Raw genomic sequence first — 18756 nt, forward strand, 5'->3', positions numbered from 1 at the left:
CTAAGTGAATCATATGGGTCCTCTGCTTTTCTTAGGCTATCATTATGGTAAACATATTGACTTCTTCCACATTTCATTTCTTTTCATTTTTAATAACCCCAAGTAAAGCTAGGTGGAAGAGCGGGGTTTTGCAAAAGAACAGGCACTTACGTTAGTAAGCTCTTACCGACAATGCTAACAGAATTATCACAATACAAATCTTATTATGTGTCACTCTACTGACATGACTCTGATTTGGCAAATTCACCGCACACCAGCAATGCAGTTTGGAACTCTGATGTACCATGAAGCCGTGTCATGGAAAAGTAACACACTTACACAAAGACTACATTCACTTTAGCAAATTAAGTGACGGGGAACAACTGCTAACGAAATGCTCTCCCACTTTCCAATACAGCTAGGACCACCACCTAATTTCTAGCTGCCTTGTTCATGAATTACAAAGATACTAGGCCGAGGGACTGCATAATCAATACGATTTACTGAAGTTAAGGATTCCGTTACCAAGCCTCCTGAAGCCAGGGACCAGATCCACGAAAGTGGTAGTGCCATCACAAAGAATGGGGGCGAGACGCAGTCTGAACTGATGTCCGAGGGTCAGCAGGTGGTGAGCAATGTACATACAGTTGTTGTGGTGAATGGCGGCCAACTGGGGCAGTTTTTGAAGGTTCTCCCTATGCCAGGAGGAGGGGTAGAAAAAGAAAGAAATCACAAGTTACTGGGATTGAGGTGGAGGAAATGTTACTTCTCTTTTAAGGTACTTCTAGGCTTTAATAACTGTCTCCTGTACAACTGCATAACAAGATGCGGCCTCATCACCCTGACCCCGTTCAGAGTGACAGCGTCCCGCCTGAGTGCAGCCTGATCCAGTAAGACTATCCCAGGGAGTAACAAAAAAGAGCGAGCCAGGGAATCCAGTGTTGACCTGTGTCGACTCTGTATGTAAACCTAGCACAGCTGTATATAATAATTCCCTTGAAGGACTCACCTGCCCTTCCTCCAAATTCCTTTTTCATCTATGTAATGAAGCACTAAACTCTTTTCTAATGCTCTAGTTTTCAAATTGACTACAGTTTAGAGTCACCTGGGAAATTTTTAAATATATAGATGTTTAGACTTTTATTAACAAATGACCAATATTCTTTAAACATGTTGTTGTTGTTTTTTTTTAATGGCTTACTGCATTTAATTGTGAATTTTAGTAACCAAAATATTTTTGGTGGAAATATAAAATGACTGGTTTTAGTCCAACTTACGGGGGCACTTACTTGTGATATGTTGGCACGACATCATGGAACAAATGGAAGATATTCCTCACTGAGTAGAAAAGCTGCACAGCACTAATAAAAAACAGTTTCAATAGAAATGCATAAGGATAGTGGCAATGAGAAAAGAAAATTCAGGTCAAGTGCACATTAGTCATCACCTAAACACCTGCCTTGGTCACTGCTGAACACACCATTAATCTAGATGCAAATATATTCTCAACCAGTGTTTACTAACTAGATTGCAGTTGTAAAAACCTTGATCTGCTAATAATTTCAAGAAGAACAGCATTAACCCAAAGCCTCTTTCCCATTATCAATCTGCCGGTACCCAGACCATCCCTTCAGTAACAAATGGAGCTAAGCCTCAAGCAAATGTCACCTACTCACGGACGCACTCTGCAAAGGGCAAGGTGTCCATAAAGGCATTCACTTGTTCTCTTAGAATCAGTCTGACTGTCAGCTTTCACCTTTTCTCCTTCTTACTCCAATGCAAGGAGATGAATCAACATTTCTAGGACAGAATCCAACCTCAAATTTTTTTTGCCCTTTAAATCTGGCCTTAGAATACCTAAAGATTATTATTAAAATGCGCTTGAGCAAATATAAAGTCTGTACGGCTTACTTCCACATAAGAATATCTTAAACTATGTACCTTGAATACAAAGGAATTCCACAAATATTTACAAAAACAAGTCATGGTTCCTACACCCCAAAACACGGTTACTACTCGATTACTACAATGACCTGATGAAGTTATGTCATTTCATTTTTGCCCCACGTGTTGCTATTCAAGGTTTGGTAATGGGGAAGTGAGTTGTAATGGAGTTGTGTTTCTGTATGTCCTGTTTAAAACCATTTCTTTTAGAGGAAGCAGTGAGTACACAGACACTCATTGCTTATAGTGTTCTGTATTATCAAAAAACTTAGGAAACACTGCCTTGCAGCTCTAACTTCTGGTTAGTATATTTCATTCATGTGACAGCCATGTGACAAAATAGTTACTCCAAAATTTATTTTGCCAAAAGAGTATGTACTTTTCGTTTGTATTTTTCTTCCTACTTATATTTAGAACCAGATGGACCTGTGAACATCACAATTCATTGAAGTCATGGAAATATCTTAGTCAACATGTTCCTTCTAGAGCAGAATAAAATCAAAGGGTCTGTTTGCACGTGGAGATAAGAAGGAAAACTCTGGAAGCCCACCTGAGATACGGTGTGGCTGAGGCAGGCCCTAACCAGGACTGTTCTCTCCCGAGAGGAGGAGATAAGGCGCCGCTACCCACAGACAAACTAGGAGGCTTCTGCCAGTCTGCTCCGCAGCTCGGGCTCCAGCCTGCCGCGTCCTCCTCCATTTAGTAAGAGAGGAGCTCGCAGAGCAGAAAGAGTTCGGTATGAGATGCGGACCCCGAATATGGTGTACATTAAGAGAAATCACCTACAGGGGCGCCTGGGTGGCGCAGTCGGCTAAGCGTCCGACTTCAGCCAGGTCACGATCTCACGGTCCGGGAGTTCGAGCCCCGCGTCGGGCTCTGGGCTGATGGCTCAGAGCCTGGAGCCTGTTTCCGATTCTGTGTCTCCCTCTCTCTCTGCCCCTCCCCAGTTCATGCTCTGTCTCTCTCTGTCCCAAAATAAATAAACGTTGAAAAAAAAAAAAAAAAAAAAAGAGAAATCACCTACAAAGGGTAAAATGAGATCTTCGAACATTCCATGCTTTTCCTTCTACCTTGGCCTTCCAACAAACTACTACTGCGCTAAAACAAACATTTAAAGTGTAAATTAATTATAATTAGGGCCTGGATTTCACAAAAGGCAAAACGAATGTTCGGCTAAAAGGCCAGGGCAGGCTGGAGCAGATGGCATAACTACCACTGCTACCACCACCGTCGGTAATAACAGACGTTTGAGTATTGATGATTTTTCAGGTAGTATTCGAAGTTCCCTGCAAGTGCTTCCTCACGTAACATCATTCAACTCAAATAAAAAGTAACAAATTAAACAAAAGTTAAAGAGTTTTTTGTAAAAAAGTGATTAACAACTTTAATGTCAAAGAAACTCCATTCGTCCATCCATGCACACGCTTCCATTTCCTAGATATGCTGTAAGAAGCATGCGTCATTACAAATAAAAGTTAATTATCGATATGTCTCTGTGTTACACTGTTTTTCCAGGAAAAAAAAAAAACGCTAATGGGATAGGAAAACCCAAAGATAGTTTTCTTAATAAACGTCTAGTTTAGATACGCATTTAACCAAGTCACTGCCATTTTCAGAACTCTTACCACTGATCACTGCTGGTTGTGGCCTCTAGTAAAGTCTGATAGGCGAGTTCCATTAACTGCTTCACAGACTCACTGATGCGGCACGTGGGCAAAGAAAAGGAATGTTGGTCCAATGTATTTTCAGGCTCTAAATTCACCACCTCGTTGTACTGAGTTGTGGACATTTTCTGTACTGCTGACTTGTCATCCTTCTGAGGACTGGGTAAGTCTGGCACACTTATCTTAGAATCAGCAGTAATCTAAGATTGAAACATAAAACACAGAAAAAGCACTGTCCTCAGAACAATTCAAACGAAAGCATCAGAGAAGGGCAACGTGGTTGCTTGCACGATGATAGAGTTGTAGCTCTACAGGGGCTCCCGGGTGGCTCAGTCGGTTAAGCATCCAATGTTGGTTTCCGCTCAGGTTATGATCTCAAGGTTTGTGGGATCAATCCCCGCATTAGGCTCTATGCTGACAGTGCACAGCCTGCTTGGGATGATCTCTCTCTTTCTCTCTCTGCCCCTCCCGTTTGTGCACTCTCTCTCTCTCTCTCTCTCTCTCTCAAAATAAATAAATAAACATTTTTAAAAATAATAATAATAAAGCTGTGGCTCTACAGTAATCAAAGGATTTGAGGAAATACAGCAGTATTTTTTTTTATAATTTTTTTTAACGTTTATTTATTTTTGAGACAGGGAGAGACAGAGCATGAATGGGGGAGGGTCAGAGAAAGGGAGTCACAGAATCCGAAACAGGCTCCAGGCTCTGAGCTGGCAGCACAGAGCCCGACGTGGGGCTCGAACTCACAGACCGCGAGATCATGACCTGAGCCGAAGTCGGCCGCTTAACCAACTGAGCCACCCAGGCGCCCCAATACAGCAGTATTTTAATGACTACTCAATCTTGGGTGAGAGCATGTCATAAGAAATAAAGAATCTCCTTTCCTGTGCAATTCTTCTGTGTATTCTTAATCTTGGTGGAAAGAGCAAAGCTCTGAAACTGGCCCAAGATTTCAGGTAAATGAAAGGACCTTAAAAAATCATCTTTCTCAGGGGCACCTGGGTGGCTCAGTCTGTTGGGCATCCGACTTTGGCTCAGGCTGTGATCTCACAGTCCATGAGTTCGGGCCCCGCATTCGGCTCTGTGCTGACAGCTCAGAGCCTGCAGCTTGCTTCGGATTCTATCTCTCTTTCTCTCTGCCCCTCCTCTGCTCATGCTCTGTCTCTCTCTGTCACAAAAATAAGTAAAAACATTTTTAAAAAAATTTTTTTAAGTCATCTTTCTCAGAGGCACCGGGGTGGCTCAGTCTGTTAAGTATCCGACCCGGCTCAGGTCATGATTTTGCAGTTCATCAGTTTGAGCTCCGCATCAAGCTCGCTGCTGTCAGCACAGAGCCTGCTTTGGATCCTCTGTCCCCCTCTCTGTTACCCCTCCCTCACTCTCGCTCACTCTCTCTCTCTCTCCCCCAAAAATAAAAATAAATATTTTTTTTTTTAAAAAATCATCTTTCTCAGACTAAACTATTAGATTATTGCAGACCTGTATAATTTTGTGTTCCGTTGTCTTAAATTATTTCCACCAAGAACACATGTTGGCTTAGTCAAAGAAATAACCCATTCAGGCTAGCATATCCTCCAGTAAACAAAAGAATACAAAGCTTCCCCAACATTTATACAGAATGAAAACTCCTAGTCTCATCAAGACTAAATGAAAGAGCACTAGGCTGCTAGTCTGGAAACAACAGTAACATTTTTTTACCCTAACTTTTAACAAAGTCATTTAACCTCTCTGGACCTCAATTTTCTCATTGTAAAATGAAGGAATTATACTACAAGAATGGTCTTCAAACCCTGCTTCCCAAAGATGCCACAGGGGCCAAAACATAATGAAGTTCCACAGCAAGAGCAGCAGTCCTGCTCCACACACGCTGGGTTTCCACACCGCGCTGCTCACAGGAAAAGCTCTGAGTCTCATACAAACGTTTAAACACCAATTGTGCCCTCCTAATCTATACAATGGTATATAATAATATCTACCTCAGAGGGCGATAATGAAGTTTAAACGAGAATACAAATGTCAGGGAACTCGCAGTCAAATTTATGACTAAGATCAGAAAGTAGAAGAAAAATATAAAGATGATTTAAAAATGCTGATGTTTGTCTGAAAAATAACGGGCCCAAAATACACAGGCCTCAAAAAAACGCTGACTTCTTGAGGAGAGTGAGAGAACCCCAGACGGAAGTATGGAAGATCTGTCTGGTAAATGGTCAGGTCAAAATGTTCAAACAGAACCGACGTCAGCAACAAAATGCATCTTTGGGGAAAATAGTGGGTACACACAAGCAGTTGTCTAGAGACAATTTAGATGAAGCCCATGAAAGGCAATTAAGCTGAAAATGGTTTTTAGAAAAAGAAAGAGGATCTTTTTAAAGTTGGGCAGTTTAGAAGATCTAATCGTACGGCCTAGATGCCCAGGGAAAGAACCAGGATAGAGTCTAGACCAGTGGTTCACAGGTAGGGACAATTTTGCCTTCGGGGGAACATCCGGCAATGTCTGGAGACATTTTTCGAGTCACAACGGGGAGACAGGCATCTAGTGGGCAGAGGCTACTACTAAGCATCCTACAAAAGAGCCCCCCACAGCAAAGAATGACCTGGTCCCAAATTTCAACAGTGCCACTACTGAGAAACCCTGACCTAGAGGAAGCCACCACTAGGATTTGAGTTCCTGAAGATAATGCAGTCTTTTTAAAATTTTTTTAAATGTTTATTTATTTTTGAGAGAGAGAGAAAGAGAGATTCAGAGTATGAGTGGGGGAGGGGCAGAGAGAGAGAAGGAGGCACAGAATCCAAAGCAGGCTCCAGGCTCTGAGCTGTCAGTAGAGAGACCGACGCGGGGCTCAAACTCACAAACCGTGAGATACCTGAGCCGAAGTTGGCTGCTTAACCAACTACGCCACCCGGGCGCCCTGAAGATAATGCAGTCTTATAGGATGTCAGAATGAGCTGAGTAGGGAGCTCAGAGATCAGCTGGTTCAATTCTGTCACATGACAGAAGAGGAAAATGAGGTCCAACAAGGTTAAAAGATTTAGCCTGGAGTCACAGAGCAATCCACTGACAATCCTATTTACATCAAGGAGTTAGGAGACAGGAAAGTGGGACACATATTAACGCATTTGCCTAATATTTACTGAGCACTAAGTACACAGTACCATGTGCGGGTATCTTCTTGATGTTGGAGATACAGCAGTAGTCAGAAGAGGGGGGAGGGGAAAAAAAAGTCCACATGGAGCTAATTTTCTAGAGAGAAAAAAACAATAAATAATTCATACGGAATGTTTGTTGATAATAAGAAATACGAAGAAAAATAAAGAAGGAAAGGGTGTAGGAATAGGAGGAAGTAACAATTTTAATAAGACTTGCCAGGAAACGCAACAAGTCATGTAGGTATCTATGGTAAAAATGTTCCCAGGGGTACCTGGGTGGCTCAGTCAGTTAAGTGATCGTAAGTCGGTTAAGCTCAGGTCGTGATCTCGCAGTCCGTGAGTTCGAGCCCCACATCAGGCTCTGTGCTGACAGCTTAGAGCCTAGAGCCTGCTTCTGTCTCCTTCTCTCTCTGTCTCTTTCTCTCAAAAATAAACATTAAAAAGAAAAAAAAAAAAGATTTAAAAAATGTCCCCAGCAGAGGGAACAAGAGATTCAAAGGCTCGGCCACAAGTGGGCCCAACACATCCAGGTAACAGCAAGGAGTCCAGCAGTCGTATGCTGTGGTGACTGAAAAGTAACAGGAGACGGGGAGAGAGAGGCAATGTCAGGGCAAACCCTGTATGATCTTGGAGGCGGCTGTGAGACTATAGGGTCTCATTCTATAGGAGATGGGAAGCCACTGGGTTTGGGGCAGGAGTTACATAATCAAGTGATATTTATGTAAAAAAGTAAATAAGACCCCACAACACAGTTCCTGGGACCGAGTGAATTGCAGCTCCTTAACAATCCAAAATACCTCAAAGTGTGTTAAAATCTGTGCACCTATAATGGCTAATTAACTGTTTTTCTCAGTGGACACAGTAGCAGACTACCCCCAAGGAAAAGGGAGGATGGTAAAAGGAGAAACAGAGGGAGGGAGAGCCTAATCTCTACCACTGTGACAGGAGAAAACTGGCTGAGGAATTTTCCATTAAGGGACTACTTTCATTTATGTTTTACTTTAATCTAAGTAATACCTTCCAATTACCAAATATTATTTTATATGTGTAAAATATGAAAAAAAAACAGAAAAGAAAATACACAAAATTATCTAAGGTCAAAGGGGTAAATTACCCCTTTATGCAAATTAAAGAGTCCACTGACTGCGGATAATTGTCGATGCCCTAAAAAGATTCTATCTTTTTTGTTTGTTTTATTATCTTGACTTCAAAACTAGGGCCGCTAGTAGCCTCACAGATGAAGTCAACATGTTCACAACAGGGTATAATCTCTGGACATAATGAAGCCCAATTACATGTGTCACAAAATTGTGTACTAAAATCTCAAGTAATAAAGTTAAGAAAAATCTACATAGGTTGATATACTGTCTAATTTCAACAAAGGTAATTAATCTACACGGGCTTTTCCATGTATACAATGCTTTCGGGTGCACGACTTATTTGGGCCTCACAGCATTCCATGAGAGGGGCAGAGAGCAGGACCACTTGAAAGATGAGAACTAATATCAGAAGATGAGTAACTTCTCCCAGGGAGCTCAGCAACTGTCGTGCTCTGTTCCACTCTGCCAAATTTCTCTCAAAAATGAGCGGCTTCCTAAATACAATGTAATACAAGATAGCCCCAGTACCTTCACAGTGTTGTGAATATCAGAGGTCATTAGATTTCTAGCTGCCACGATCACATCCTGACATTTCTTGTTAGCAAAATGAGAATTGATGTTACGGGCATATTTCAGCAAATCGGTAGTATCTCCTTTTAAAAACCTCATCTCCTTTAGGGCATTTTCAAATTCTTCAGTGGACTGTATGATCTGAGAAAGAGAGACATGGGGAAAAAAGAATTATATACACATATTCCATTCCAATATTAAAATTTCAAAACCAATTGTACAAAAAAGTAACAAGGACAGGCTGGTCATTTAAGTTTTAGAGCAGACCAGCACTTAGCAGGTATACATATATATTTTTCCAGCCTTAAATTCACTAAGAATAGTACCTTCAATATAAATTTCTTACTCTACTTAGTAAAAGAGCAAAGATCTCTAAAACAAATACACTTATTTTCGTGTTCATGGAAACACTAAAAAGAAGCAAAAAGGTACAGTGTTGCATAAGAGCTACTAGAGCTGATACAAGTATAAAAGAACAATTGTTTTTCAAAAGTATCTCACTAAAGAAAATATATCTGAAAAGAAAACCTACTTCCCAGTCCAAAGGTAGAAAGCCCGGAGAGAAACGAAGTAACAGGAAAAGCTGCTTCCACCTCCTATTATAATTTCCTTAAAGATGTCTCTGAAGAGCAAAAAGTCTCTAAGGAATTACAAAAGACACCGACAGGCACCTACAGTCTCTGAAAACCTTGTGTGACATCTCTGTACTTACCTCTTCGTACTGCTGTAACTTGCTGCTATTAGTTGGGATAGAATAAACCAAACAGTTTTTAATGAGGCACTCAGACAAGTCTTCCCAGATCATGTCACCGAGCAGCTCAGCCAATATGATCTCAGATGGTTTTTCATTTTCTAGATCAGTATCAAGAGGTAAATCTGCATCATAAGAAAAAGTTTTAAACAAGAAGCCACTCACAGTCCAGATTATTCTCAAGTTCCCTCGTTTTCTAGAATTCTTTCATTTTAGGATGAGGGGGAAGAAAACAGCACAGATAATCCTACAGCCATCTCAACTGCCTACGTGGGACACAGCATGGCATACAATTATTACTTTACTTTCATTGCTCAACTGGACAGCCTGCACTGTATTACTGCCTGTACTCCACAACAGTAAAGTATTCAGCCATCTACATTATACAGTAACCATCTACTGCTAATCTACTGATCTGATTACATGACAAGCACTCAGAAGTTCTGCGTATCAAGTTGAAACCCATTTAGAATAAAATCCCAGGCCGTTAATAGTGAATAAACATCCTCTGTCATCTCTGCCTAGGATCTGCGTGTTTGTCCTAAGTAAAATATCAGCAAATGCCTTACATTACAGCATACTATCTAGCCTAGCAAACAGAATACCTCAATACCTCTCTGAAGTGTATCGTGGGGGTTTTAATGGGGTTATATTTAAAATAAACTATTAATTAATTAAATAACAGTGAAGAATCAGGGACCAATGTAGAGAGAAGAGGAACCAGAAAAGAGACCAACTATTTTTAACCTAGTTCTGATTCACCAAGGAAGACCTTAGGGGATAAGAACCTTAAAAGAAAGTGAGCATATTATCTTAGAGCCTTGAGAACCTTACAATGTCTAAAGTCTAGGCCTGTACTGCCCAATATGATAGCCACCAGCCACACTTGGCTGCTGAGCACCTGAATGGTGGTGTGACTGAGGAACTAATTTTTTTTTTAATTGATTTCAATTTCAGCTTAAAAATGGAAGCAAGGGTGTGTCATTATAAAGGGGTCGCCCAGAGCAGCCTGTGGCAAGAGCAAAGTGCCGTATCTTGATTGTGGGGGTGGCTACGTGGATCCACACGTGATAAGACTGCACAGAATTACACACACATGCAAATGACTGCAGGTAAAACCGGTGAAATGTGAATCAGCTCTGTGAATCGGACCACAGTCAATTTGCTGGTTTTGATATTGTACTACAGGTATACAAGATGTTAACACCGGGGAAGATGGCGGAAGGGGACACGGGACCTCTGAACACTGAACAAAAATTTTAAAGTTAAAAAAAAAAGTGTAGTTTTCTATTAAACACAACTTCGTTGTTTTGCTAAGACTTCATTTCACTTGAACCATTGCGCCGCGTCAGGTATTGTCACACTTGCTGTGTCTGTGGCGGGCACACGGATCCCTCCAGCACCGCACACACACATGACCAATCCACTTGGTGTAAACAGATTCATTCCATTCCAATTATTTGTTGACTGTGCACCAATGTAACACCGTAATGTTTATCTGAATATTTATGCATACGGCACAAGTTGCAATGATACCTATATAAATTGTAAAAGGCAATTAAGTCAAAATAACTATTTTAATTATGACATAATTATTTCTCGAAGTTTAAAGGAGATAACTATGGACAAGGTATACTACCGATGCAGGATTAAGTGAAGATGCAAAAGCCAACAGAATCATTGGAACAGTAAAGGGAAAACAAAGAGAGACTGGAGAAAATACGTCACAAATTTCACAATAAATGGTAACTGCAATTCACTAACACAAAGCAAAACAACCGAACCTGCTTTTTTTTTAAGATAATAAAACAGACAAGAGACATTTTCAGCAAATATCATAAATATTTCACCACACTATTAAAAAGTACTCTATTCTTATTTTACTTCGTTTTTTATTAGGAAAGGGTACTGAATTTTGTCATAATGTTTTCCATATCTAATGATATAATCCCTTTTAATATGCTGACATAATAAACTGGTTGATAGGTTTCTTATGCTAAACTACCTTTGCACTCCTAGAATAAACAATGTGTCCTTTTTAACAGTACTGTCGGCTTTAACTTACTACATTTTGTAAACGTTTGCATTTATAAGCCAAAAGTAAAATCATTTTATAGTGTTTTATCTATGTGTAAACTATCACAAAATGTACATTTTCGTATTACGTTTATGCTGGCTTTTAAAAAATTAAGTAGGACATAATCATCTTTTTCTATTGACCAAAAGGGCTTGATTAACACAGGCATTATCTACAATTTGAAGAATCCACAGAATTTTTAGCCATAAACTTTCTGTGCCTGATGGTAGCCTTTTTAGTGGCAAGTCTTTAACAATCTTTCAAATTTCTTCTATAGTTATTTGTATGTTCAGAGTTTCTGCTCCTTGGTAGAAATCTGTAGTTGACATTTTCTAGAAAATCATCACGGCAAAAGCAAAACTTGCTTATTATGACAAGCCCCAAACCACCAACGTTTATAAAGAAAAAGCCAAATCTTCCCTCTCCATATCCACAAGCTTCTCTCTCCACGCCCAAGTGACCAACGTTAAGTTTGGTTTGTCTTCTTCCTCCCTTACATTCATACTACATATATTTATATGAGTTGCCAAATACACACACATATATATGAATCAAACACACACACACACACACACACCTGAATTGCCAAATGCACACACACACTTGAAATGGACTGAATTGTACAGAACTGTATACTCTCCCCGCTGATAATTCATATGTTGAAGCCTTAACCCCCAATGTGACTGGATTTGGAGATAGGGTCTGGCCTTAAAGAGGTAATTAAGGGGGCGCCTGGGTGGCGCAGTCGGTTGAGTGTCCGACTTCAGCCAGGTCACGATCTCGCGGTCCGGGAGTTCGAGCCCCGCGTCAGGCTCTGGGCTGATGGCTCAGAGCCTGGAGCCTGTTTCCAATTCTGTGTCTCCCTCTCTCTCTGCCCCTCCCCCGTTCATGCTCTGTCTCTCTCTGTCCCAAAAATAAATAAACGTTGAAAAAAAAAAAAAAGAGGTAATTAAGGTTAAATGAGGTCATAAGGGAGGCGTCCTCATCCAGTATGACTAGTGGCCTTATAAGAAGAGAAGAAACACCAGGATGCACACTTACACAGGACAGACCAGTAAGAGGCTATCTGCAAGGTAGGGAGACAGGGCTCAGGAGAAACCAAATCTGCTAATACCTTGATCTTGGAACTTCTGGCCTCCAAAACTGGGAGAAAATTAATTTCTGTTGTTCAAGCCACACAGCCTGTGGCATTGTGTTAGCAAACTAACACAATCCTCATATAAGGGACTGCTTTCTTTTTTATAAATTGGGTTCATGCCAAAAACAACAAAAAAGGATTCATGCCATAGATTTTACGCTTAACTTTTTTATGACTTCAAAGTAGACCATGGCCATCTCTTAAGTCAACATATCTAGGTCTCCTTCATTTCTTTTTCAGGGCTACATAATGCACCAGTATGGCTCAACCAATCCTCAAACGATGAGTGCACAGTCCAGTCTGCAAGTATATAATACTACTCACACACACAAAGATATAACCGATTGATATCACTTCTGTAAAGAATTAAAAATTGAAATACAGGGGATGCATTTTTTGGATTTTACTATACATATACTATAATAGAGCTTCGTAATATTTTACAAAGTACTCCCAAAAGCAATGAAGGAGACTACTTTTCCACTTTCTTGTCAGAAGTGTTTTACACAGACCTTTTAATGTCAGCCCTACGGATGAAAGTTCTACCTTGGTGGTGTGATTTCCGTCCCCCCACTAGGGAGATTAAGCAACACATTTTTTTATGTTTATTATCAAATTGCACCTTTTCTTCCATGAATTGCCTATTCATATTTTTTGCCTATTTTTCTATTATTGTGTTTTCTTTTTCTCTGGAAAAAAGTCCTTATACTAACACCTTGTCTGCCAAACCTATTGCAAGGACTTTCCCCCAACCCACTACTGTCTTTTGACTTTGTTTATGGTATTGTTTACCACACAGAACTTAACATTTGTATGTAGTCAAATTCGTCCATCCTTTCCTTTATGCATTCTGAGCGTCCTCAGACTATTCACATCTCCTAAATTTTCTTCCAACGTTTTTATTGGTTTTGGTTTTTTTCATAAAGGGCTTTAATTCATCTGGAATTTACATCTGTGCAGAGTATGAAGCAGGAATCTAACTTTGTTTTACTGCACAGATAGTCAATTTTGCTAGCACCATTATTAAATGAACTATCTATAGTCCCACAAAACTGAAACGTGACTTTGATCAAACAGCAAGTTCTCATTTATTCTTGGCTCTACTTCTGGACTCTTTTTTATTCCACTGATTTCCTCGTACCAAGAACACAGTTTTAATTTTAAAATTCTCCCACTAATGTTTTTTAAATCTTTATTGGCAATCCTCCAAACTATTTTTTTTAATGTTTATTTCTTTTTGAGAGAGAGAGAGAGAGACAGAAAGAGTGTGCACAAGCAGGGGAGATACAGAGAGAGGGAGACAGAGGATCTGAAGCAGGCTCCATGCTGACAAGAGAGTACCTTGATGTGGGGCTCAAACTCACAAACCATGAGACGGTGACCTGAGCCAAAGTCAGATGCTTAACCGACTGAGCCACCCAGGCATCCCCAAATCTATTTATTTTTTAATTTTTTTTAATGTTTATTTATTTTTGAGAAAGAGAAAGAGAGAAAGAGAGAGAGCATGAGCAGGGGAAGGGCAGAGAGAGAGGGGGAGACACAGAATCTGAAGCAGGTTCCAGGCTTTGAGCTGTTAGCACAGAGCCCAACATGGGGCTCGAACTCAAACCATGAGATCTTGACCTGAGCTGAAGTCGTCCGCTTAATTGACTGCGCCACCCAGGCGCCCCCAAATCTATTTTTGATGTAAGCTTTAGAATTTGTTGAGTTTGAAAACATATAATGGGTATTTGACTGGAAATGTATTAAATTTATACATTATTTGGAATGAACTGACAATTTTATGAGGCTATCTTCTAATCCAAGATAGCCTCCCTTTTATTCAGGTCTTATATCCTCGAAAATTTTATGGTTCTCTTCACATTATGTCCTCTCCTTTCTTATTAAGCTTAACTTTAAAAATATTATAGATTTTGTTAGCATTATAAATTTCTTTATATTTAATTTACAAGTGATTATTACTAGTACAGAGAGAAATTATCAATTTTATATCTTCATACTAGTATCTATACAACTATTAAGTTTCATATTAATTATTAAAGTTTTAGTAGTCTTTTGGTTTCCTAGGTATGAGATTATATCATTTATATGTAAAGATAATTTCTTCTAATATACATACTTATTTTATTTTCTCTTCTTTGCGTTAGCTACAACCCCTAAAACAATACCAAAGAATATTAATGATAACGTGCATTCCTGACTTACAACTGATTTTAATGGAAATAAAGTTTTTAATCCTTTAATAGAATGCTTGTTGTTAGCTTTTTAGAAGCAATTAGTTTTAAAACCAATCATTACGTTAAAAAAATTCAATACAATAAACCATACCATAATTATGCAAAGTGATCTACTAAATAGCTATATAATTTACTTTGTAATTTCCCTATTCTTCAAGATTTCATTACTTTCCAGTATTTCAGTATTATAAGTAACATTATAATAACCTTATACACAAATATATGGTAATATATACACAAACAGTTTCATATATTTAAAATTATTTCTGCTTCTATTAAGAGGATCATGTAGTTCTTATCCTTTTATTTATTTACTTAAATATTTTTTTAACATTTATTCATTTTTGAGAGACAGAGAGAGACACAGCATGAGTGGGGAAGGGGCAGAAAGAGAGGGAGACACAGAATCCGAAGCAGGCTTCAGGCTCTGAGCTGTCAGCACAGAGGCCAACGCGGGGATCAAACTCACGAACTGCGAGATCATGACCTGAGCCGAAGTCAGTCGCTTAACCGACTGAGCCACCCAGGCGCCTTTTTTCTTTTATTAATGTGATGTATCACACTGATTGATTTGAGGATACTGAACCATCCCTATAGCCCTGAAATAAATCCCACTTGATCATGGTGAATAATTCTTTTAAGGTATTGTTGGATTTGATCTGCTAGTATCTTGTTGAGAATTTTTGCATCCATGTTGGTCAGGGAAATTGGTCTGTAATTCTCCTTTTTAGTGGGGTCTTTGGTTTTGAAGGTAATGCTGGCCTCACAAAATGAGTTTGGAAGTTTTCCTTCCATTTCTATTTTTTGGAACAGCCTCAAAAGAACAGGTATTAACTCTTCTTAAATTTTTTTTTTTTAACGTTTTTATTTAGGAGACAGGGAGAGACAGAGCATGAACAGGGGAGGGTCAGAGAGAGGGAGACACAGAATCTGAAACAGGCTCCAGGCTCTGAGCTGTCAGCACAGAGCCCAACGCGGGGCTCGAACTCACGGACCGAGAGATCATGACCTGAGCTGAAGTCGGCTGCCGAACCGCCTGAGCCACCCAGGCACCCCAGATATTAACTCTTCTTTAAATGTTTGGCAGAATCCCCCCTGGGAAGCCATCTGGCCCTGGATTCTTGTTTGTACTGATTCTTTACTGGTTATGGGTCTGTTCAAATTTTCTATTTCTTCCTGTTTCAGTTTTGGTAATTTATATATTTCTAGGAATTTATCCATTTCTTCTGGATTGCCTGATTTGTTGGCACATAATTACTCATAATATTCTCTTATTATGGTTTGTGCTTCTGTGGTGTTGACTGTGATCTGTCCTCTTTCATTCATGACTTTATTTATTTGGGTCCTTTTTCTTTTTTTTTTTTTTATTTTTTTAAAAATTTTTTTTTTTTCAACGTTTATTTATTTCTTTGGGACAGAGAGAGACAGAGCATGAACGGGGGAGGGGCAGAGAGAGAGGGAGACACAGAATGGGAAACAGGCTCCAGGCTCTGAGCCATCAGCCCAGAGCCCGACGCGGGGCTCGAACTCACGGACCACGAGATCGCGACCTGGCTGAAGTCGGACGCTTAACCGACTGCGCCACCCAGGCGCCCCTGGGTCCTTTTTCTTTTTGATAAATGGAACAGAACAGAGAACCCCAGAAATAGACCCACAAAAGTATAGCCAACTAATCTTTGACAAAGCAGGAAAGAATATCCAATGGAAAAAAGACAGTCTCTTCAGCAAATGGTGCTGGGAAAACTGGACAGCAACATGCAGAAGAATGTACCTGGACCACTTTCTTACAGCATACACAAAAATCAACTCAAAATGGATGAAAAGACCTAAATACAAGATAGGAAACCACTGAAATCCTAGATAACAAAACAAGCAACAACTCTCTGAAATCAGCTGAGCAACTTCTTACTAGACACATCACCAGAGGCAAGGAAAACAAAAGCAAAAATGAACTACTGGGACCTCATCAAAATAAAAAGCTTCTGCACAGCAAAGAAAACAATCAACAAAACTAAAAGGCAACCGATGGAATGGGAGAAGATATTTGCAAATGACGTATCAGATAAAGGGTTAGTATCTAAAATCTATAAGGAACTTATCAAACTCAACACCCAAAAAACGAATAATCCAGTGAAAAAAAGGGGCAGAAGACATGAATGGATACTTCTCCAAAGAAGACATCCAGATGGCTAACAGACACATGAAAAGATGCTCAACATCACTCATCATCAGGGAAATACAAACCAAAACCATGATGAGGTACCACCTCACATCTGTCAGAATGGCTAAAATTAATAACTCGGGAAACAAAGATGTTGGCAAGGATGCATAGAAAGGGGAACCCTCTTGCACTGTTGGTGGGAATGCAAACTGGTGTTGCCACCCTGGAAAACAGTATGGAGGTTCCTCAAAAAGTTAAAAATAGAACTACCCTAAGATCCAGCAATTGCACTGCTGGGTATTTACCCAAAGGATACAAAAATACAGATTTGAAGGGATACCTACACGCTGATGTTTATAGGAGCATTATCAGCAACAGTCAAACTATGGAGAGAGCCCAGATTTCCACCCATTGATAAATAAAGAAGATGTGGTGTGTGTGTGTATGTACGTGTATGTGTATATATATACATACACATGTACGTGTATACATATATGTATATGTATACATGTATATATATATATACATACACACACAATGGAATATGTGCACACACATACACATACACAATGGAATATTACTCAGAATATTCAAAAAGAATGAAATCTTGCCATCTGCAACAATGTGGATGGAGCTAGAGTGTATTATGCTAAGTGAAATAAGTCAGTCAGAGAAAGATAAATATCATATGATTTCACTCATATGTGGAATTTAAGAAACAAAACAGATGAACATATGGTAGGGGTGGGAAGAGAGGGAAAACAAACCATAAGAGACTAGTAAAAATAGAGAACAATCTGAGGGCTGATGGATGGAGTCGGGTGGGGGATGGGCTAGATGGGTGATGGGTACTAAGGAGGACACTTGTGATGAGCACTGGGTGTTATATGTAAGGGATGAATCAGTGAATTCTACTCCTGAAACTAATATTGCACTGTATGCTCACTAGAATTTAAATAAAATTAATTTCTTAAAAATTAAGAAATAAAAACAAAAAGTCTATCTTCATAGAAGCACGGAACTGAGAATGAGAGCATGAGTACTGGCAAACTACTCTAAAGTGTTTCACATTATACCTATAACACTTTGTTCTGTTGTGAATACCATACTTTGAATAAGACTATAGAAGAAATGGAATACATTCACAGAAGAGCAATGAAAATAGGAACTTAAAACTATGTGATTCAAAAAACCTAAGGATGTTTATATTGGTGGTAAGATACAGGGGAAATAACAGCTCCTGTAAAGAACTTAGAAGTCCATCATGTGTAACAGGAGTTAGACATGTTATATGTAATTCCACACAGTAGAAATGACATCCATGAAGCAGACATTACAGAGCAATGTATTTTGAACAAATTTTTCAAACGACTACCTTAAAGATTTAATCTGCAAAATGGAGGCTTTGCCAGTAGTATTTACCATAGACAGAGAAGATATGATTTTTAAAAAACAAACAAAAACTCCATAAAACTCAAGAGTTGCCCAGAGACAGAACAGAATGCATCAAGAGGAAGTGACCTCGCTCTCACTACCAGTGCTCAGACTGGCTATGTGATCCATGGATGGGAGTGTGAGAGAGGAGACTCAAGCATCAGAGATCTCTGGTTCTTCCCAATCCTTCCATACTTAGTTTACAACTTTGTTTATTGCTATGTATTATCTCCCTAAGTGAAGGAACAAAAGAACTACCTTGGATTTCTGCAGTTTATACAAGTCTTAAGACTTTTCTTCTTCTCTGCTACTGTTAAAACTAGAACCAATTCCTTCCTTGCTTTACACAGAAATTATTTTACATTAATAAACTAAAGGACTGCCAGGAAGGCATTCAAACAACACCAGCATTTTTTTTTATTTTGTCCACATCAAGATTGTTTGATTTGACTATTAAGCCAGACAACTGAAAACAGCATAAAGAAGTCAAATAACTAAAAAGCAACAGTATTAATACACCAGAAGAACATGTTATTTTTCACAGTATTACA

The 18756-nt window shown here is 39.4% G+C and overlaps 1 protein-coding gene across 1 annotated transcript in view; it reads right to left on the bottom strand.

Annotated features, from left to right (window-relative positions):
* The window catches only part of ZW10 (zw10 kinetochore protein), a 35749-nt gene that overhangs the window by 5183 nt on the left and 11810 nt on the right, over positions 1–18756 (bottom strand). The window contains exons 8-12 of the mRNA XM_047071356.1: positions 9120–9283; positions 8366–8548; positions 3549–3787; positions 1269–1340; positions 505–674 (exon numbers count right to left, since the gene is read on the bottom strand). Of these exons, the coding sequence (XP_046927312.1) occupies positions 505–674; positions 1269–1340; positions 3549–3787; positions 8366–8548; positions 9120–9283 (828 nt within the window). The remainder of the gene's footprint in view (positions 1–504; positions 675–1268; positions 1341–3548; positions 3788–8365; positions 8549–9119; positions 9284–18756) is intronic.

Source organism: Lynx rufus, unplaced genomic scaffold (assembly GCF_022079265.1).
Source record: "Lynx rufus isolate CCGP_SWC_20201006 ecotype Redwood Valley unplaced genomic scaffold, mLynRuf1.p SCAF_9, whole genome shotgun sequence".
Classification (NCBI taxonomy): Eukaryota; Metazoa; Chordata; class Mammalia; order Carnivora; family Felidae; genus Lynx; species Lynx rufus.